The following is a 23,005-nucleotide window of genomic DNA, read 5'->3' as shown; positions in this document are numbered from 1 at the left end:
TGTTTTGTTTTGGTGGGATTTTTTTTTTGTGTAATACTGAGAGGTACTACTTCTAATGACTCCAATTTGGATTTGTTCATAGGTGCTGTTTTTTTTTCTGGTAACTTTTTCAGGAGTGTATAGAAACTATCAATATGTTGTAGCTTAAAAAGTTAACTTGTGTTACTTTTAGTTCCTGTGTATTAGGAGCCTGACAGAAGTCCTACCACAGCTTGGGGTTTCTTCTGTTTTCATAATACTATACTAATCTGTAAGGATGCAAGGTAATAGTTCCTTACAATACCAACCAGTCTCAGAACCACAAGCTTGTCTTAATTTGATTTTACTCAGATTTTCTATGTTAGTTTGAGTGTCACTTGTCAAGAGTTCATTCTTGTCTTCTGGCATATCATCTTGGTCTTTTAGAGGCTAAAACTTGTCTCTAATTTATAAGTAAAAATTAATACACTTGATTAAGCTGCTGTTACTGAAATGCAGATGCTTTTTTTCACGGAATTGTTTGCAAATTGCTTTGAAAGCATGTGTATGCTTTGCGTGCAGCTATGGGGAATGATCTTGACATTTTTGGGGGGAAAAAAAAAAATCAGCTCCATCTGGAAAATGTGCCAGAAAGCTAAAGGCTGTCCTCCAAAGTGAAATTGTTTATTTCCATTCTGAGACAGCACATTAGCTGAAATGGTTTGAGTCCTGCTATTGACTATTAAAAGTGCTCATGCACTAACATAGAAAAACAACACTCTGATGTTTTTGTTTTCCTAGAAATTTAGCTTTCATGGTGGACTTGAGTCTTGAGAGGAAGGGCTGTGGCATCCTGTTTGGCATTGGAGCAAGAAGTATTAAAGGCATTGTTCCTTCCAAGGTGCCATAGTTAACTTAGAAGTTAATTTGGAAGTTAATGCAACTTGTTAAAAAGTTTAGCATTATGAGTTTAAACTTCTGTCCACTGCTGTGATAGTATCCTGAATTTTCAGATTATTTAGAATTCATCTTTTTAGAAATAACTATGACTTGGAAACTGAATACTACACTTGCTACACAGTTGAATGGCAAGTGTTTTCCAATGAGAAAAGCATTCTTTTTGGCCTTTTTGTTTTCTGAAGTATGGGCATTAGCTTCTTCCATGCGGGTCTTAAATAAATGGCTCAGCTATTTCCATATGTGCAAACAGGCAAAAGTGTGAAGATACGCAACATTTCTTTGTTGTTCTGTTTGGAACAAACTGTATAAAGTAGGGTGGACTAATATGTATCTCTCTGGTAAAGTCAGTAACATGTGCTGATTTTTAAAAGTTAAGATGGATGAAATAAACCTCAGCTGACCAAAACCATCACAAGGCACAGTACCTCAAATAGCAATGCTCAGATAGTTGGGCTAAATAATTATGCTTCTTGCTCTAAAAATATTCTCCTTGATATTAAGTGTTTGGGGTTATTTTAAAGCATAATTTTACATATTGCAGGTAGTTTATGCTTTCTTGTGTACATTACTTCCTAGTCACTGGACAATCTGAAAAAGGTGCATGGTTTTGTTTTACTATGCAGAATGAATGTTTCCATAAAAAGTTTCTTATTTGGGGTTTTTTTCCCCTTAATTTGTACTAAGATAAAGTTTAATATAAACTCTTAAACATCATAGTTTGACTAATCTGTTTGCTTGTCTGACATTTGAAAAGCTCAGAACTGAATGACTGGATTTAAAATGGGGTACTATTCCCCTTCAAAGGTCTGTAGGGCAGAGAAGGGTGTCAGGAAAGCAGAAGCTCTCTGTTCTGTTATGCTGTAGTAAGGGCAAACACTAGAACGACGTTATTTTACCTTACCTGTTACTCGTTCTGAGTGTGCATGCATATGTACTTTCTTCCTGTTCTCCCTCTGCCTCCCATAATAGTAGAATCAGGAACAAAGCTTTTAGCACTGCAAGCCTTTCTAGAACGTGTGACAGAGGCAACACAGCTTAGTCAAAATTTGACTGTGATGTGTGCAACATGCAGATCAAGTTTGTTCTTACCAAAGTCTCTATTGCAGTTACAAGGACAGCTACTAGAGGAATATTGTATTTAGGCTTCCATAATTTGCTTGGAGAACCCTTACCTTGATTAATTTTCCATAGATCTATTCTGAAGGTGCTTCTGATTTTAATGGTTTGTATTGCTTAGCAGGTTTTAGACTGATACTGTATAGCTTATGATTTGGTCATGCATTGATGAGAATGTGGTATGAAAAATGTCCTGACACATGCGTTTATAGTGATATTCTGTAGTGTTTCCAGTTAGAATCGGAGCAGAAGGCTTTCTCCTTTCATCAAAAGCCTTATAAACTGCAGGATGGTATTTTTAGTGTTATGTATTTGTCATAGTGTGATTTGGAGTAAAAGACAATATTAGTGGACAGAAAATGTATTGTTATTTAGGATGACGTTTTTATCTTGTCACTATTATGACTGTTTTATAACACTGTTTCTACACCTCTCATTTCTTTTTGTGGGTCCTGTAGATGTAAGATAGCTAAGAAGTCTGAGAGGACCTTGGTGTCTGTTTACCTCTTAGCCAGGCAGCACCCACAGAGTGATTGCCCATGAGATACATTTGTGGATAACCAAGCTGTTTGTCAAATAGATTTTTATGCTGGTACATATCAAAGAGCATGTAGCTTTTTACCTAACAGTTACTAAGAGTCTGTGGGTGTCTGAGCCCCTTGTCTTGTGTTTTTCTATCTCCTGTATATGTTAAGAAAGTGGTTTGTATAGTTAGACTGAATAGTACCTGTTCCAGTAAGGTTTTTTATTTGGTGCTTATTGGAAGGTTTGTTTTGTTTGTTTTTTCAATTGCCTGCTGTGAAGTAGCTCAAATGTTGAGGCTTAGTGGCAGTTCAAGTTCTTCTTGGAAAGTGTCTCAGTATGTGTCTGTGAATATTCAGTGTTCTGGTGTCTGAATATGCCAAAGGAATTTTACTTCAAGTTTTTATCCTGGACAGTTCAGATGATTGCCCTGACTGCCTCCTTGCAAAATAAGAGATCAGTTTGTGCTCTTGCCCCATAGAAGGAGAATTGAACAAGTGTCAGTTCTGTCTAAATCTGCTTTTTCGATCTTACTGTCAGACATGAGGGAACTTTGGGAAGCCAAGAGCTTTCTCTGAGCAGTCCTTTTTAGATTAGGGTAGTTACTCATGCTGTTGGAATGAAACTATTAAACTTCAATATTTAACTTGTTTGAGTGTGTTCTGTAAAGCTGTCCCAGGAATATAGGAAAATGTAGGCTTTGGCAGGTGTCTTCATTCTAAAGATGTGGCATTTCTCTTCTGCATAAGACCCGTACATCTGAGTATTCAATACTTAAGGCAGCTCACAGTGTGCATTATCTGAAAAGGCAATCAGATTTGTTCGAAGGTTGGACTTATTTTTTTGGTTGATTTGTTTAGGCTTTGCTGGACTACAACACTTTTGTGTATAAAACTTGTTTTTCTTGTGTTCTTTGGCTTGCATGAGATATGGAGCTCATCTGGAAAGTTTCAAGGAATAATATATCTGCTGTAGGGCATAGATTCTCTTCTGAAGGCCTTAAACTGAAGTTCTAACTCAATTTGTGTCTTATGCTAGAACAGTATTTTGCATTCCTTGTGTTAAAAGACTTCTTTAAAACAGTTGTTTTACTTTTTTTCTAGTTAAAGTATTGGGAAGGAGAGAAAACAGATCTGCTCTGGGATTTCAGATAAATTTCTTCTGTTCTTTACCAACAAAACTTACCAATGTATGAGTAACTTATGATCCATTATTTCTGTTTATACATATGTACAGTCCGGATAACTGCACTTCATGTGGTTCAATGAAATTAATGCTGACCTGTCATATAAGTTAAACATGCATGGCCTAGACTGTTTGCATGAATTTAAATAATTACTTCTTCTGCACTGGGAGTGGAACAGCTTAACATTGACTGGAATGTGCTAGTATCCCCACCTGACTTTTGCTTCCAGATAAATAAAATACACCTTTCTGGGTGCCAGCTTTTATAGCCTGTCCAGAACCATCCCCATCTTTGTACGTTGTCTTGATAAAGCAGTGTTAAGAGCTGGGATTGGTATGGAATGTTTCAGGCTATCTTGGTCCAGCTGTCACTAACATCCTAGCACACCTCATGTGTTATGGTTGTCGCCTAATGAAAAGTGGATTTTTTGATTTCTTCCTAATTTGCTTGCATGAGTCTAGAAGGCTGCTGCCTCTCTCCTCTGCAGACCTGTAATTGCTTCTGTGGGGGTGTTTCTTGTTCTACAGTGTCTGTCATGCAAGGTGTGGCATTCATGTGTTTAATATTGCCCTTGTCATGTGAGTGTTTTGTGCTTCAGTTGTGCACCTTTGAAATGGTGAAGTTACCCACCTTTTAAAGTACCGCTCAAGTGCAACTGGTGTGGGGACCTTCTAGGATAAATCCCTATGAGACTTCATTTCCTTTGCTGTATCTCTAGAATAGATACAGGGTATGAATTTAGGGTATTCTTGGTGCCACTGATACTTGGATATGCCGACCTACTCCTGGCAAGATGATACTCACCCAGAGGATTGTTGAGAGCAAAGACACCTGCAGTGGCTCTAGCTGCAAAATGGCCATGCAGGAGCAGTTCTGCAACAGCTGATTTTAGTAGAGGCTGTGTTGTGCAAGCCCTTGTCCTGGCCTGCATATTTAACTCGGTAAATACCTTAAAAAGTGGCCTGGCTTGCTGTAGTGCTATGTTAATGAAAGCTCTTGAAATCCAAGCCACTATTGTCTTGATTTTAAGCTGTGCTCTAGACAATTTTTTCAGATCATGCCCATTTGTCCTAAACTTAGGAGGTTACTTATGAAGCCAGTATGTGATCTGTCCTTGCTGATAGATGCAGATCTCTTGACATATTTGGTATTTTGGAGGAAAACTTGTGCAGGAACACAGCAGAAATAGTAATATGTAATAAGATAGTGTCCTCCTTCATGGAAAAAGACAGTTGGTAGACCAGAATAATAGTTTTTACTGTGCCCTAATTTTGCCAAGTTCTTCATTCTCTGCTTTTAAAACTGGTTGACACTATTTCCATTTGAACACTTAATTCTGTCCTTAGATTTTTGTTACCAATTGTGTGGAATTAGTTGATTCAGCACTTACTTACTGTGACCATGTATATGTATATATATACTGTAGACCATGGCTACTTAGCACACATTCACACCATCACTAGTCTCAGGAGGTCTAGGGATGACTGACTTTTTCCTGAACAGTTTTGTCAGCTGCAGTTCTGACTTGGAAACAGTTTACAGAATCTTTTTGGCCCTCCATTTTCAGCCAGTCTACATGGCACCTCTTTGGCCTCCCTTTTCCCAAATCAATGTGTTTGTAGACATCTGCTGGAAATTGGGGTAAGAATGCCATAAAATGCTTTTTGGATAATTTTTAGAAAATACTTTCTATTTTAAAGTGAGCTGTACAGCTCTAGAACCTTACATGAAAATGTGACCAAGAATTATGATGCATGTTTGTAAATCACTTTTTCCAAATGTCCTTCCTGAAATGTCTTTCTTGATCACAAGTTCTATATTTCCCCTGGCCCAACATTTTTCATGGACAGTAAGACAGAGGTGAGAAGTGGTCCTAGTTACCAGCCTGTGGGATTTTTTTCCTGTGGAAATAATATCTTGACTCAAAATTTAAAGTGACAGTAATGTTACTTAAAGAAATGAAAAATAAATGATGCTCAGTGCAGCACACTGTGCTGCTGGTATGAATACCATTTAGCAGGCAGTTTGATTGGCCAGCTTGTATTTCCACTTGACATTCAGTCTTGATTGGTTTGAGTGATCATTTGCTTGCCTTTGCTTCTGAAGATAACAGGTTCAGTGATGACCAGAAGCCTTCCCTGAGTACAATACATGGCTTAAGGCGTGGAAGTTGCTACTTGAGGTACATGGATACAGTGTAATATAAATCATTCTGTGTAGATTGAGAGTCACCTCACTACTTTCACACCAGATTTTACCAACTGGTAGTATAAGATCAATGTAATTTCAGTCATTAATTTAATTTGTACCTTTTTAGTTATGCTGTGTGTGCATGGGCAAGATGTAGGTTTTCCAAAGCAGTTGGGTGACATTACAATGAAAGACTCTAATGATGACTTTTTAGGAGCAATGCTGAAGATGCTATTCAGCTGTTTTCTTGCAAAAATAGTTTTACTCTTATATTTTTAGTAAGTGGGAATTTGAACATCACCAACTTCCTTATTTAAATCCTTTCTGACTAAGTTGGTTCTTTAAATCCTTTTTAAAAGCTTTTAAAAAAGCAATAGAATTCTCAAACTATTAGGGCAAGATGGGGAAGACAAATAAATTAAAGTACTCATGTGAACCGTAAAAGCCTCTGCTGAGTCTCATGAGCAGCTTGGCATAAAGGAATTTCATTACTGTCCTGGTGTTCAGTACAGGATTGTTCTTACCAAAGGCTGCAGTTCAGCAGGGAATAATGAAGAGAGGTTTGAATTATTTTGGAGATGTTTAGATAGGTTCTTAAATAGTAGCTCTGTGAGGGGCAGTAAAAACACATTAATAGGATTCTTGGCCTCTTTTTCTGACCTCTAGGGTGAGGCTGAAATGGAGATTGTGAAAGGTATTACAGAAAGGTTTTAGATTATAGTTGTTACTATTTTCCACTGCTGCCCACTGTTACCATCCTTTCAGAAAATTTATTTAACAATGATAGCCTGTGTTGTGGGGAGATAGCTTGCCAGGCAGGAGAAGTGATTATCCTAAGGAAACAAGTGTTCTGTTCGTCAGTTTGTGGCAGAAACAAAAATTAAGAAGGAAGTGTTGAAGTGCATAGTACTTAAGTGCTTAGTATTTGAAGTTAAACAGTGTATTTTCTGAATTAAATAATATAAAAAGGAAATGTTTTTTCTTGCCAGTATAATGTGGAAAGTATTTTCTTCTATTAATAGAAAGCTTTGAGCTAATGGAATACTTGTTCAAGTTTAAAGAAAACCATGGGACTGCATTGGAAGCTTAGATTGTGATGCCTTTTTTTAAGTATGTAGTGCTTCAGGTTGGTGCATGAACTTCAGTGAGAAACCCAGTTACATATAGAAAGCTTGATATAATTTTGGTTAGTGCAAACTGGACGCTAGTATATTATGGAAAAGTTACTTTCTGCTGTTCTAATCCCGTAAGTAAACACTGTGGTAATTGCTGAAATTGCTCAGTAATCTTAACTTCTTGGTGTTAGAATTAAATTTACTGGGTTTTAATTCTGAAAGTGTGTCAACAAAAGCTGATGTGGGGGGAAGTGGGAAGGAAGCATCTAGTATGTGAGCTGGATGTAGGTTTGGATGTCTGAGCCTGTAAACAAACAGCTTGAATGAGGGGTCTGTGTATTCCCCATCTCTATTTGACTGGGGGTGCTGATTGTGATGCATTAGCCTTAGGCAGTTGCTGCTTGGTGGTAGGCCTGGCAAGAAGGTAAAGGGGAAGACCAAAATAGGGACTACATCATGTTTCCTGGTGAGTTTTAGTCACTCTGTTTACTGTGAGTGGTAGATGATGTATTATGTCACCATCATCCCTCTTAACTAATATTCATAAAGCTTTCCAGGCAACTACATCAACAACAACAGTTGAGCAAGCTGAAAACTGTTCATAGAGAAGAGAGGAGAAGCAAGTCATTGATTCTTTCCTGACCAGTTTTAACAGTGTGGTGTGCTAGACTTGTATTGTTGGCATAAAGAGTAAAACATTGGTCAGAATACCATCAGACAAAGGGGTGTGGGTGTGCAGATATTGCTGTTTTTGAAAGGGGATGTTTTTGCTGCTTGAGCCTCTGAACACAGCAAGTGTTGCTGCTGTGTCCTGAGTCACAATTTGTAATGTGCCACATGAACTGAGGGATATGTGAAACCAGCTTATGGTATAATACTAATTAGTTTTAAATATGCCCCGTCCTAAGAACTCATGTGGGGTGAGGATTACAGTCCTATGCTTTGCAAGGATATTGTCTGTTTCGGTCTTTTTAAAAATGTGAGCTATGAGGTAGGAGCCTCTGTACACCTCAGTGCTAAAGTAGCTTTTCTCTGGATTGTGTAACTTTTATATGTATTGCTGCTGATACTGTAAAACGCTCTGCAGATTTAAGCAACTACTGTCCTCTCACTTTAAACTTCCAGGAGGAGGGTTCTTGCTGCAGAAAATGAACAGATGTTCTCATAAATGTTCTCTTATTTTGGAGTTGGTATGGCTGCTTTTTGGAAGTAACAGGGGAAAGATTTGACAGGCATTATCTGTTTAATAATTATTCAAATACTCTTAGGGTATATCACTGATAAATTTACAAAGTGTGTAGCTTCCTCTTCTAGCTGCCCGATGGCTGATAAGCTGTAGCACAGTCACTTTAAAGCACACATTAGTCACTGTGACTCCTCACCGCCCTTTACTGAAAGTGGTGACTAATCTCTGGGTCTGACTTTCCATTATGAAGTGCAACCTTTACCCTCAGTAACTAGGTGGAAGATTTCACAAAATAGTCTAAAGCATTCCTGCCTCCTGTGCTGGTCCCTCATACCTCACAGCCAGTGTTTGCAACTTCTGTGTCAGCTAGAAAAGATTTGAGGCATCAGATGAGCTGCTGGGCTCTTAACAAATCCTTAGACTTTGCTGTCTCTTTAGAGAAGAATCTTGCTCTGGGTAGTGGCTCTTTAGCAGTATCTGTGAAGCTCTAGCAGAATGAAAGGAGTTAGCAATGAGAAGCCAGCCTGCACATAAAAGCCTGATCCAGAGGCTTATTTTAGCACTCGTTTTTGGCATTATTTTGTCTGATGAGACTGAGGTAGTACAGTGACTTCCATACTTTGTACAGTGTTTATAGTGGTCTTTTCTAATGAATGAAGGTTATGAGCCAAATGTTTTTTGCAATGTTACAAAATATGCAGTGATAGAGAACCCTTTTTGCCTTTATTCAAAAGTAGCTGATTCAGAGCTTAAATATCACTTCAGGTTAACAGACCTTTCTGGGCAGATCTGAAATACTGAAACAGTCTCATTTTGGAGAGTATGGGTTAAGCAGGAAGAAGCCTTAATCTTGTATTTCTGGTATAAAGAAGTTGCAAAGGAGTCTTTAGGCTTTAGACTTTAATGTTGGAATGTTAATACTTCTTTTGGCTCTGTTGAAAAGGGATTTAGCAGTGTGCATTGACAGTGAAGGCAGCCAACACTGTCCTGAGCTGTATTTAATAGGAGCATAGGAAGCAAATTGTTATTTGTAGGGAAATGATTGTTCCTTTCTGCTCAGTACTACTTAGCTGTGTCTAGAATACTGTATCTGGTTTTTGGTCCTTGATCCAGGCAAAACATGAACTGGTAGCAAGCCCAGCAGAAGGACCATCAGGGTGGTGAGGAGGCTGGAGCACAGGCCTGGGAGGGGAGCCTGGGGGAGCCTGGGTTGCTTCAGCATGAAGAAGAGAAGTCTCAGAGGCACCCGACTGCAGCAGCCCCTTCATGCCTACAAGGATGTCATCAGGAACACTGGGGCCAGGCTCTTCACAGCAGTGGGAAGATGAGATACAAAGGCTGTAGCTTTTAATAAGAAGTAGATACAAAGCCACTAGGTTTAACAATTAAAAAATAAACAAGACACCAAAACAACAAAAATAACAGTCCAGCTTTCACTATGAGAACAACCATGCAGTGAAACAGGCTGCATGGGGAGGTTGTGCATCTTTGAGGCATTAAAAGTACAGCTGGATTGAAACCCTGAGTCATTGCTGATCCTGGCCAGAGGCCCAGAGACCTCCTGAGGTTTCTTCGAACCTGAATGATTCTGTTCATTCTGCTGGTTCTACAGATGTATGACTGACCATTCTCAAAACTCTTTTTTTTTTTTTTTTAGGAAAGACTGTTAACCTGCAAACAAAACTGACCTTGTCATGTAGGTGTGGATTATTTCTGGAATGAGTTACAGTAGCACTAAAAGATAAGAAATATTTGACAGCTATTGTGATCTTGTTTCTTGAAAGATAATGGTAATAATAATCACAAAGAAAATCTAGCCACGTCATGGTGTCACCTTCAAAGGACATCAGCCTCTTAATTACCAAATACAGTCCTTTGGAGCCTGGGGACCAAACATTTCAAGAGTTTGAAGATGCCTTCATGCAGTTAACGCAAACCTACTCAGCAGTGTTCAAAATGTAAAAGAGCTTAAAGATACTTTTTTCCTTGCTTGCTTAGTTACTGGCAACAGGTTGGATGGGGCTTTGAGGACTTGGTCTAGTGGAATGCATCCCTGCTCAAGGCGGGAGGGTTGGAACTAGATGATCTTTAAGGTAGCTTTCAACCCAAACCATTCTGCAGTGCTACAGATGGAGGTTTTTTTGTGCTTTTTGGGACATAGTGTTTCAGAAACATGACACTGCTGCATTGACACACCAGATAATGAATTACTAGGAAAACAGAACCTAACAAACACTTTACTATTAAGAGGTATGAAGAAACAGAATTCCAGAGGACTGGTAAAACTTGGTTTGTATAAATGGATAATTTGTAACTCTGAAGCTTTTGCCCTCTATTTAGGGAAGTGTAGGGACTTAGTTCTTAAAGACGTTTTCTGTTCATATATTAGTAATTACAAATGAGGGACTTGCAAGGTAGAGGGAGTAACTGTTCTGTTTCTACTGCTGGTAAGAATTTTATATGGCATAAGTAGTTAACTTTTTATAAAAAGCATTAACATTTATTGCAAGTGATAATGTGATGATAATGAATGGATTAATTCTGTAATCCAGCTTTGTTTTACTTGCAGTTCTTTACCATCACAGCAGTTGTCTTTTGGAGGTTTTCAGTGGTGATGGGTTTCTTTTTTCTCCCTTCTAGCAGTCCACATGCTGTCAGATGTACATAATAGCCTGGAAGAAGGGATACTATACAAATTAACTGAGACCTGGAATGCTTTTAAAAATAAAAATTAAAGAGAAATCCCTAAAAGCAAGTTTTTATTCACTGCTGTCTAGATAACATCAGTAACCTTGCTTCTTTTTTAGTTCTAGTTCCACAGGTAGTCCTGAAAATTTAACTGACCAAAATGCAAGGTATCTAACAATTTTTTCCCAGTAACTGTGATAAAATATATTAAAATGTTCTCTCATGTTACTTCAAATTGTACTTTGTTTACAGACCCTTTTTCTGCAGCAACCAAATACAAGAATACAGCTGTATCAAATGTTTGAGACAGCCTTAACAAAAGTGTATTATGCTTCAAAATAGTACTGTCAGAAATCTTTTCCATTTTGTATATGAAGGTATAGTTTCTCTTAATGTCAGAATAGATCAGTTTCAATGGTATGGATGCTCTTGTTCAAATAGTATTGAAACAGCAGGTTAAAAGCTGCTTATTTTAAAACCTTTGCAAATTGTATAGTGCAAACTATTCAGTCCTTCATAAATTATAGAAATGAAAATATTATGAGAAATGTTGAAGTTCCAATACTGGATGAGAAATACCAGTTGGGAGCTAACTTTATGTGAAAGTGACCTTTAGATGAAAATCGGATGACTAACAAGCTAAATAAAACTCCATGTTATTCTTAAGTTCTAGCATAAAGAGCCAAATGCAGACATGCTTTCTGATGCTTGCCTCAAAGCCGTGCCCCCCCATCAACTATTTTCTTTCAAAAGACAGTCAAGTGGGGATGCAGAAAACTAAGGGAGCTGTTTGCATGGGAACAGGCAGGAGCTCAGGATAAAATATTAGGATCATCTTCTTTTAGAGTCTTTTTACTTAAGATTTTCTTTGAAATATGTTGTTCCTTGAGACAGCTGTGATTTCTGCTGTGAAGCTGCTGGTTAAGAAGCTCTGCTTCTTCATGAGGTAACATTTATTTTTAGAAGGTATAGAAGTGGTTCCAAAAAAAAAACTTGTTCCTAAAACTTGTAGGTATCCCTTATAAGAATTTTATTTATCCTTTTGGGTTATTTGGCCAGTTTTTTGTGAGTTTGAGACCTCCCCAGTAGCTGGTCTTTCATATCTAGGTGTTGGCAAGATGGCCAGATCTAAGAATTGCTGCCTAGATGCTGAAGAATTCTAAGGCCTTCTACCAGGCAGTTTGTGGGCATCTTCTGGTTTTGATATGAGGATGTTTTGGATTTGACAACAAAATCAAACGGATATTTATCTAAAGGATCGTAAGGACAACATGAAGCTAAAAGGAACTACACCCCTTATGGGTATGTGAATGGATATTTGAATTGGGGACAGGAACTTGGCAGAAGAACCTGTGTACTTCTGAGGAGTTCCTTTTACAGCTAGTAGCAGAGTATGATGAGGCTGTTGGTGCTCTGTATCTGTCACTTCTCTGGCCAGTCAGATTGGCAGCAAGTGACTGAGAGCTTCAAGAGGGACTTTTGTCTTTTTCATCAATAGGGTTGCTAATTTCTTTTAGAATATGGGAGAAAGAGGTTGAAAAGGTACTATAAAAGGAAGCACTTACCTTCTTACAGATCACTCATCTGATGATATGTAGCACCTTTAATTATCAATGTAAACAAACTTTTGGCCACAGTAAGCACTCTGCTTGAAATAATCTTGATGAGCCATCAGAAGTGGTAGATCAATATGCTTTACAATCCATACTTTTAAGTACCAGGAAGGAACACAACTTTCTTCTGCAAGCTGTAGCTATAATTGTTTTGCTTAATAAGTTAATATGAGAACATGAGCACCACTCTGCTTTTTAGGTTCTTAGGTTATTGTTCATCTGTACTTCAGATACTTTTTTATCTTTAAGGCTTACTTGGATGTCATTAATCATCTGAAAGTAAGATCTTTCACTTATATAACCAGGCACACTAGGTTAGGTGTTTGTGGGGAAGAGAAGGAAATACCAAAGGTAGTTTGCTCTCAGTAAATGCTTAATTCTAATAATGTTTCAACTGCACAGGATGTAAAATTTACCAGGTTTTGCTGATTGCTGCCTCAGTGACTGCTATATGTAACATAATGGTGAGAAGTGAAGTCTTGACTTAGTAGATGAATGTTAGGTATATGCATTCCCAAACATAAGCAATTAGGTTCAGATTTTTTTCTCTACTGTCACTAAAATGTTCTGTCTTATGCTTAACTTTAGTAGGCAGGAGGAATAGAAGTGTGTGTGTGTGTGTTAAGAAGAAGACTTGTGAAAGCTAAAATATTATTCTGGTATAGTTTTGAGTAAGGCTGTTGCTTTTGTAGATGCTCTAAAAGGGTATTTTTAGTTGTAGGAAGCATCAGAGAAGTTGCTGCCTGGCTGATGGGTTAAACATGCCCTTTTCTTAGAGATGCAGAGATCACAATATGATTGGTAAGAGGGAGAAAAAGCATCAAAAATCACCACTTGTTTTCTTGGGTGTTTGTTGTTTGTGTGTGTTGTGTGTGGATAGTTATAATACGCTTGTTGACCAGGTATTTAGAAAAGGTCAACCAATGACAATGGATTTCAGAAGCACTGCTGGGGGATAAATTTAGAAATGCTTCTCAGCTATTTCAGTATTATTTGTATGAATCTCATTTTTCACATCTGAACTTTTATCTCTTCTCTTTTTTGGTGGTTGGAGCAGCACCCAGAAAATCAATTGGATTTATGTGCTGACTGTGTTAAATGTCTTCTCTGTTTGGGTGGGATGAGGCTGGAGGGACCAAAATACAATCACTTGACTTTCCAGGCTCTTTTTGATTTAGATTGTCCTCTAAGCAGGTTGCATGTTCTTAAGCCAAGTCCTGTGGTGTATGGTTAGGGAGACTGTCAGCTCTAGCTGCCATCATGATGACTTAATTGTACGCAAAGCATGGCAGACTGGCAGCCTGTGTTGGCATGCAGAGACTTGAGGGGGCTGCAGTACTGAATTCCTCTTGCATGAACCACTAAAATAAAAGAGAATCACAATTTACTGTAGATGGGGAGCAATTTATACATGGTAATACTATTTTTGCCATAGGAGCCAAACAGAAAAATAGGTTACCTGGGTTTTTTTTTTAGCTTACAAAACTTTTATGAATTAGCAAATGCAGCCTGAAATAAATCCTGAGTAATAATGACTCTTTCTATTTGTTCCTGCTTAAAAACCATCAAAATAGATTTTTTTCTCAAAGTAGCTAAAGGACAAGCACAGGTTCATTTGTCGTCTGTTCTGTGTGTAGTGTACCAAAACTAAGAATTGAATCCTAGGGGTATATGTCTCAGTTATCTGAAATTTCAGACATTTAATGGGTATTACAGTGGCTATGTAAATGCATTTTTGACTTGATGGAATACTCATTTAGATCTAATATTTAATGTAGCTATCTATTGAGTAGATTTTCTAGATGAATCTAAATTAATTTATGCCCTACAAAATCAAATCCTGTACTGCCCTTCTGTTTTTTGTCCTGTCACCTGAACTGACAAGATTTGTCTGATCTATATGGACAACCAATATTATCTGTAGCAACCCTATGGTCAAAACCAGGATATTTTGCATGGAATATCTCTAAGTAGTAAAATTCAATGTTGCTGCAAGTATGGATTAGCCTTATTTCTGATAACTAATAAAGCAAGTGATGTCATGATCATTAAAGTCTGTGGATCTTGTCCTTTAAAAAAAACCCTAAGCCTAAGCTGGTACTAGTTCTTAAACTGGTATGAGATTTTTTGAGTAGGAGTCAGCTTGAATTATTTCACAGTGATTTGCCTTTTGACTGTGTTTGTAAGTAGACTTGGATGGAATTTAAATACTTAAAATTGCGTATTCTGAGAATATTTTGTTCCCTGTCACATTACTAGTTAATGAAGGTTCTCAGTATCTGTTTTGGGGTTTTTTTGCAGATGATTCAGCTCTAGAAGAAAGATTTGTCTTCACAAATTCCTTTGGAAGCACAATGGATGCATTTTAGAGTTCTACAAAAGTCATCTAGGAACAAGAACATTGGACTTTAAGGAATAACGGTTCAGAGAGCCCAGAAATTGGTCAAAAATAAAGCCTCTTTGGCCATACAGCTTGGAAATGAATACCATTGAGACAGCAAAGCTTGAGGAGCATATGGAGGGTCAGCCAAATGAGACTTCTAGTGGCTACTCTCGACCTACTCTCTCAGTCAGTGAAGAGAACAAAAATGGCACTAGCAAACCAAAGGGCTTGTCTAATGGCTTGCGAAAAACATCGAAGAAGTATCCCGATTACATCCAGATTGCTATGCCTGCTGAATCTAGGAACAAATTTCCTCTGGAATGGTGGAAAACAGGCATTGCCTTTGTCTATGCTCTCTTCAACTTGATTTTAACAACTGTCATGATCACTGTGGTCCATGAGAGAGTACCTCCAAAGGAGCTAAGCCCTCCCTTGCCTGACAAATTTTTTGATTACATTGATCGTGTGAAATGGGCTTTTTCTGTATCAGAAATTAATGGAATGATACTACTTGGATTATGGATATTCCAGTGGTTGTTTCTTAGATACAAGTAAGTTAGCAATGTTTTTTTTTCTCTGCTGTATGTTTATGTTGGTCAGTTTGAATAGAAGAAATTCTACGGTAAGATCCGTAACAATATTGTAGAATAGGACTGGCAGGAAAATAGCAAGGGATGCCTTGTTTACAGAATGTTCTAGTGTCCATGCCAGGTATGAAAATACTAGTTTTCTGATTATTGAATGTTTTTGAATTCTGGATTTCTGGCAATTATATTGTAGTAGTCAAATTTATTCTGAGGTTGGGCTTTTCAAAGTGTGTTTACTGACCTGGGGATGTTTAAACTGAGGAAGTTGTGATGATGTAAGAAAATCTCATCCAAATCTGGGGAAGAACCCACTGTCCTCTACAGCTAAATAGAAGTGTGTCTTTATTTGCTTAAATTCTCCTGTGTCTTTATTTGCTTAAACTATATATATTTAAGTCAAGAATGCAGTTATACTATGGGACTATAAAGAAAAGGTCAGAGTTAAGGAAAACTGCCTGACCCCACCTGTAAGTTAAACTGAAGCCATATTAAATTGGTGGGAGTTTCACACTATAAGAAGCTAACAAGACTAAAAGCTGAAGAGGGGTGTTTTAATATTTGATTCAGAGAAGTGTATGGTGAATAGCTGGGATGAAGCTGCTCTTTCATTTTAAGGATTTAACTATCTAATGAAGCTAGAGCTCTGTAACTGTTGAATATCCTGCATGTAAACTTTGCACTCTGTTTCCTCCCTTTCCTTACTTTCAGATCTATAGTGGGACGCAGGTTCTTTTTTATAATAGGAACTTTGTATCTATACCGCTGTATTACCATGTACGTTACCACCTTACCTGTGCCTGGAATGCATTTTCAGTGTGCGCCAAAGGTAAGAGTCTTTGCCTCTTGCTTCTTGCCTTAGTCTCTGCATCAGTCCTGATGGCTCCTTAGAACAAATAGAAGATAATGTATCAGGTATTACTGAATACACAAATTACTTTCAGTTGATGTCTTCAGAAACATAGGTAGTGGTAAACCAAAACTCATGTGATAATAGAGCCTCAAGTTGCTAATACAGTTGCGTGCTCCCTTTCAGAGCATCTTAGGTTGAAATAGTGCTGCTACTAAATCAATCAACCTGCTTCTGAGGCTCAAGCTAATCACTCTTACTACGGTAGCAATATTTTTTCTTATATAGTAGGATACCCAAGGTCAATATTGTAATTGATAGGCTGATATGCAAGCTTGTGTTGATGTATCCCTTTAAGAACACACACTGTTATGTGCTTTGCCTGGTTTCTCACACGATTAGGTCAAGAGCTATTGCAATACCTGAAGTCAGCTGCCTGTCTCTGCTTCCAGCCTGCAAAATGTACAGGAATGTGACTTAAACAAGTTCAGCTGAGTAAATGAACGGATACATACAGAAACATGGATATGCTGATAGTTTTATAAAAATATTTTTAAAATTTAATGACACCAGTTAAGTGGTGACATAAAGGAGCTGTTACTCCCACTTAAGATTACTAATAAAAAGCTAAAATTCCTCAGAATAAACTCTGTTGTGTTGGCTGTACTGAAAAAAAAGTACTGCCAACTTAGTGGGGGGATAATTTGTCACCTCTTGGATAAGATTTCCAGTCTTGAGTTACAGCATCATGGCTGTTGTCTTCTATGTTGAGACAACTTAGGGATATAGTGGATGAATTACTTCTCTTATGAATCAGTGTCTATTTGAAAATGCCTTAACTGCTGCTATTGTAAAGATTTAATGGTTTTGTTCTAATAGCTTGGGGAATGACTATGTAGTAGAATATAGTACTGAGGAATGAGAAAAGGTAATCAAAGGAAAATGTAAATCTCTCTGCTGAAAGTGCATTTTGCTAGCATTAAACCAGGATGAATTGCTTGAACTCTGAAAAAACACTTGATGGTAACATTTCTGGATTTTTTTTGTCATATATGAATATTTTTCTGATTATGGAACATAGTTATATATACAGTTATCTATTTTTCTTGGGGTTTTTTCCTAGACAATTTAAAACAGCTAGATAAAACTGCCTAGTATCTATGAGAAATCAAAAGCTGGTCCTAATACATGCTTTGAAAATGTGCATCCTCCAAATATGAGTTAAGTCCTGACTGAGTTTGTAACTAAATCTAAAATGAAGTGAGTTGGAGGTTTTTATTCAGTGGAAATACTGGTCAGCTCTGAACAGAATAACAGAATAATTGTTAATGCAAGGTTTTTAATGGGTTTTGTTCATTCTGTCAACTGCTGTCATGAGAGATCTGACCTTAAAAACTTTTAATGTTTACCTCTCAGTATATTCTGCATCTCCTTCTCATATGATGCATATTTTAAAATAGCCTGGGAAAGCATAGACAGAATGCTAGTGTTACCAAACTGATCTTTGTCATTTGTCAACTTTGAAATGTGTGTTTATTTGTTTAAGAGTAAACTGTAAATAATTTCTCCTTTTATCCCTTGCTCTCTGACTCTACATGTTTTTGGGAAAGAAGTTTACTTGAGTCATGGTATATCTCAAAATTTATTTTCTACTTCTTTCTGGTGTTACAGTTGAATGGGGACTCTCAGGCAAAGGTTCAGAGAATCCTGCGACTGATTTCTGGTGGTGGTCTATCCATAACTGGATCACACATCCTGTGTGGAGACTTCCTGTTTAGTGGACACACTGTAGTATTAACGCTGGTCTATCTGTTCATCAAAGAGTGTAAGTGATTGTATTTCAATGCACTTTCTTGTTCACATTCATTGTACTGTGAAAAAAAATTACAAAAGTACATGTAGAACTACTGCCCTCCAAAAATTACTAGTCAGTTCTATGCAGACTGTATTTATATGGATTTGAAACACAAATTGAGTGGAAATGGAACTGTGGCTGTAGTCAAATCAAAATGATTAAGGTTGGAAGGGACCACTGTAGGTTATCTAAGCACAACCTTTCTGCTCAGAGTTCCATAGAGGACATTGCACAGGATTGTGTCCAGACAGATCTTGAATATTTCCACTGAAGGAGACTTCACAGCCTCTCTGGGCAATCTATTCCAGTGCATGGTCACCTGCACAATAAACAAGTTCTTCCCACATTTAGATAGAACTTCCTGTGCTTCATTTCCTGCTTGATGCCTCTTGTCCTATTGCTTGGCACCAATGAGAAGGGTCTGATTCTGTTCTCTGGACACCTTCCATTCAGATATTTAGACACACTGATAAGGTTTCCTCTCACACTTCTCCAGTCTAAGCAGGCCTGTTTTCCTCTCTTCTTCCTCATAAGAGAGGTGCCCAGTTTCCTAATCATCCTCATAGTCCTCCACTGGACTTGCTCCACATCTGTCTTGTACAGGGAGCCTGGAACTCCAGATGTGCCTCACTGGGCTGAGTAGAGTGTCAGGACTACCTCTGTGAAGCTGCTGGCAATGATCTTATGTATACACCAGGCTGCACTGCCCTTCTTGGCTATGAGGGCACTGCCTATGGACAGCTTGGCCACCAGGAGCCCCAGGTTCTTCTCAGCAGAGCTGCTTTACAGCAGGTTGGCCCCCATCCTGTATTGGTGCACCAAGTTTTTAGTTTGCAAGTGCAGGACCCTGAACTTGCCCTTGCTGAGTTTCTGAGAAGGTTCTGCTCTGCCCATCCCTTCAGTGTGTGAGTTCTTCTGAAGGGCAGCACAGTGCCACTCCTCTGAGCTTTGCATCCTCAGCAGACTTGCTGAGGATGAACTCTATTCCTTCATCTAAGTTGTTGATGAGTAAGTTAAACAATACTGGGCCCAATATGAACCTTTGAGTTGCACTAAACTGTGACACTGGTTAAAAACCCTTCAAGCCCTGCCATTCAGCCAGTTCTCAGTCCACCCTCACTAACTGTCCAGCCTTGCCTGTGAGGTTATCATGGGAGACAGTGTCAGAAGTCTTGCTTGAAGTTCACATAGACAACATCGGTTGTCTCATGTTATCTATCCAGCCAGTTGTCCACATTTTAAAGGCAATTAGGCTGGTTAAGCATGACTTCCCTATGGTGAATCCATGCTGACTACTCCTGATCACTCTCTTGTCTTCCACATGCTTAGTGATGGCCTCAAGGGTGAGCTGTTGCATCACCTTCCTAGAGATTGTGATAAGGCTAAGTGTGTTGTGGGCTTTAATTAAGGGCCAAATGTGGCTAAATATGTCACCTCTATCTTTATGTAAGTGTTTATTGCTTGATTGAAACAAGATAGCTTTTCATCATTTGTTGACAGGTTATTTAAATTTTGGATGGAACAGGCTGTAATAATTGTGCACACTAGCTCTGTGCAGGTTAGCTGCAGGGGTTGTAGGGAATTTTGTGGCTTGAACACAGCATCATTGCACACTTATACTTCATTCAGAAGCAAAATTACTTTTCTCAGGTGTATTGCTTATTAGTTCCTGTGAGCAATGGAAAGCTAATTCATGCTCTTTGGATGTCTTGTGCTCAAGTCTCCTACATAATGCTTCTTGTAGTTGATGAGAATTTGACAGTCATGCAGAAGATGATGGTTATGGTTTCCCCATTGGCTTTATATTGCTGTGGGGCATGGGAGGAAAAAAAACTGTGCTGCACCCAAAGCATCTATTGAAGTGTTAGAGAATTTAGCACTGACTTCTAAATCTAATATATGGTAAGCAGTGCTTCTATCCTGGGAGATTGGACACTCATGAATATGTAGTGGGGAGTTCCCTTCTCAGTTCAGGTGTTTGGAGTTGGAATCTTGCCTCCTGTTGTTGTATCTCAAATTATACAAATGCTAGCTTGGCTTATGGGAACGTGTAATTCTCACTGAAACAAAAATAAGACTAACCAGCATTAGTTTGATGCCTTCCATTTTTTTAAAATGATGAGGGAACAAGGTGCTGCAGTACTGCATTCTGCCTTACACAAAAACCGAAGTATAAAAGGACCTCTTGAATAGTCCTTGATAGACTGCAAATTGCAGATTTGAGATGTTCTTTGAACAGAAATTTAAGATGCTGATTATAGTCTGATGGTTCTTAGACCTAGTTCTTCCCTGTGATGTGAATATTACTAAAGGAATGGCATTTGTAACTCATCAAAATTACCAGAGCAATATTAAAAAAGTAGTCTAATAACAGAGCTATTGTTTGCCTTGTTTTGTCCCTTACCTTGTATTTTAATGCTATTCACCTACTCAATTGTTCCAGGACAGATGAAGACAACCCAGTATTTTCTGGGCTAGTTTCTTCTGTACTTTATACTATAAGGGATTGGAGCAATTTTATCATACAAATTTTTGTAATAAGCTCTTTGACTGCTGCCTAATTGTTAGGCATATATTTCTCTGATATTGTGCTCTATAAGTGAGAAATGTATAGCTTTCCTTTTTTTCACCTCCCATATGATGATCAAAATGTTGTCTGAACTAGGGCATAAGCCCTAAAATTGCTCTGAATTAGAGGCTGCTTATGGCAGTCTTTTTTGCTCTTTTGTTAACATCTTTGGTATAAGATTCTGAGGTTTTTATGCTTAGTGGAGTTTTTGCTCTGCTCTTCTCTTCCTTTCATACTCTGCCATTTTTTCACTTATTCTCTGCACACCACATTTTTCACCGGAATAGTTATTGATATTTTTAGTACTTTTAGCCGTGGTATGTCTGTCTTGCTCACTGCTGTTTTCATCAATTTCTTGAGATTGCTTGGCTTCTTATCTTAAAAAAAAAAAAAAAAAAAAAAATCAGTAGGTGGATATCTGTCTTCAGTGTTTTGGGGAAAGTTAAGAGGATTTATTGTTTTGACACACCAAAAAGTGACGACCCTACAGTTATTATTACAGCCTCTGAGATCCTACTGGGTAGGCTTGTTGAGATCAGTAACATTTCTGCTGGTATTGTGTGTAAGTAAAGGCTGATCATTGCCCCACAAGGCAAGAGATGCCAAAACCTCCTACTTTGAGTGAAAAGAAGCCAGTTAGGCTGTCAGAAGTTATGAATGGTCACTGTGACACTCAGGGCGTTTTTTCAATGGGGAAAGAAGTACAGGAGAACTTTTCCACTGAAGTGACTGAAATGCATTGAGTGGCTTCGCTCCCATTTGTTAAATCTTTCATTAAAGAGTATAAATTCACATAATTCCTTTTCTGTACAATGTATTTTGTTTCACAGAACTGAGGCTTCATGCAAATTAATTAAAACCTAAGAATTAAAATTAGTGTCTTTTTCTGTTTAATTTGTGATCTCCGCTCAGGTTGTATCAGAGACTTGAGCTTACTTGAATATAGACTGTGAAAAGAAAAAATTAAATACACGCAAGTTAATGAACCAAAGTGTATGTTTTACCTCAATTTTTCACTGCACCCCAAATTCCTAGAACTTGTTTAACTGGAAGACTTAATCAGATTAGAAAATGGCTGGCAGTGTTGTCTAACCCATCTTGTGCTCACTTTAAAGTAAGAAGACCTCAGTAAATTTGTATAATTAATTACGTAGATTCATCAAAGTCAATCAGGAGGTCTGTACCAGTGTGATATGAGTTATGTTTTCAAATTTAGTAGCCTTAAATTAATTTCATCTTTTCCCCTTCATTTTGTGGAATGTTAGAGTAATAGAGATAACTTTTTGCTGTGCTTCTTCCCTGTCACCTCCCTGTCTCACAGATTCACCGCGTCATTTCTGGTGGTATCACTTAATCTGCTGGCTGATGAGTGCTGCTGGCATCATTTGTATCCTGGTAGCTCACGAACACTATACCGTAGATGTCATCATTGCCTACTATATCACCACGCGGCTCTTCTGGTGGTACCACTCAATGGCTAATGAAAAGGTAAGTGGCAAATACCTTCACAATCAATGTGTAGCCTGCATTTGTTAAAATTGCCTAAAGGTAAAAGTTAGTTCTTAATTTCAGAATAAAAATAGATGTTCCATATTGAAGTTTAAACAGAATTGGCAAGGAGTTTCACTTCATTGTTATTTAAGAAATCAATATTTATTTGTCTTAAAAATATTTTTTTAGCTTTTGAGGTTTTAATGTTGTAGTTGATGTATAGAATATCCCTTCTTTGTCTCAGCTTATGAATAAACAGTAGTTGAGTAATAAAATTTCTGGCCAACTGAAATTAACTAGACAGTCCTACAGTTCTAGTGACAATTCTTGTGTAAATGTCATTAAGAGTACACTGTTCAGAAGGCTGCTGCTGCTGTTGTTTCAACAGCACTTTCAAGTAGAAACATAGCTCTTAAGCCCATTTAATCTAATTCTCAACTGTTATTCATCAGTATAAACACAACATGCCTGAAAGCATTCATATTAAAAATGGCTTGAGTGCTTTGTTGCCCCAAATTTTGCACAGCAACAAAGTATCCCTTTGTGGTCAAGATGCTCAGTTTGTAGTATGCATTTGGACTATAATGTCTATCTGAATTCTGTGTTTTCTAGGCTAAATATTCAGTCTCTGCAGAAATGCATGCAAATGCATTGCATTTTTGTTGTTGTCTTGACTCAATATAATTGAGTGTAAGCCTTTAAACTGACAGTTGCCTTTTCCTCTTTACATGCTTGCACC

At 37.9% G+C, this 23,005-nt stretch overlaps 1 protein-coding gene across 2 annotated transcripts in view; it reads left to right on the top strand.

Annotated features, from left to right (window-relative positions):
• SGMS2 (sphingomyelin synthase 2) overlaps nt 1-23,005 on the top strand; it is a 40,737-nt gene that overhangs the window by 9,772 nt on the left and 7,960 nt on the right. For both annotated transcript variants that reach the window (XM_088056336.1, XM_005517503.3), the window contains exons 2-5: nt 14,836-15,468; nt 16,213-16,330; nt 18,023-18,176; nt 22,097-22,263. In XM_088056336.1, coding sequence (XP_087912462.1) covers nt 15,014-15,468; nt 16,213-16,330; nt 18,023-18,176; nt 22,097-22,263 — 894 coding nt within the window. In that variant the 5' untranslated portion in view covers nt 14,836-15,013. The remainder of the gene's footprint in view (nt 1-14,835; nt 15,469-16,212; nt 16,331-18,022; nt 18,177-22,096; nt 22,264-23,005) is intronic.

This window comes from Pseudopodoces humilis, chromosome 6 (genome assembly GCF_049639895.1).
Source record: "Pseudopodoces humilis isolate 2021_Gansu_Grassland_sample_001 chromosome 6, ASM4963989v1, whole genome shotgun sequence".
Taxonomy (NCBI): domain Eukaryota; kingdom Metazoa; phylum Chordata; class Aves; order Passeriformes; family Paridae; genus Pseudopodoces; species Pseudopodoces humilis.
The sequence above is the reverse complement of the archived record's forward strand: the minus strand, read 5'-3'. Positions and strand labels throughout refer to the sequence as shown.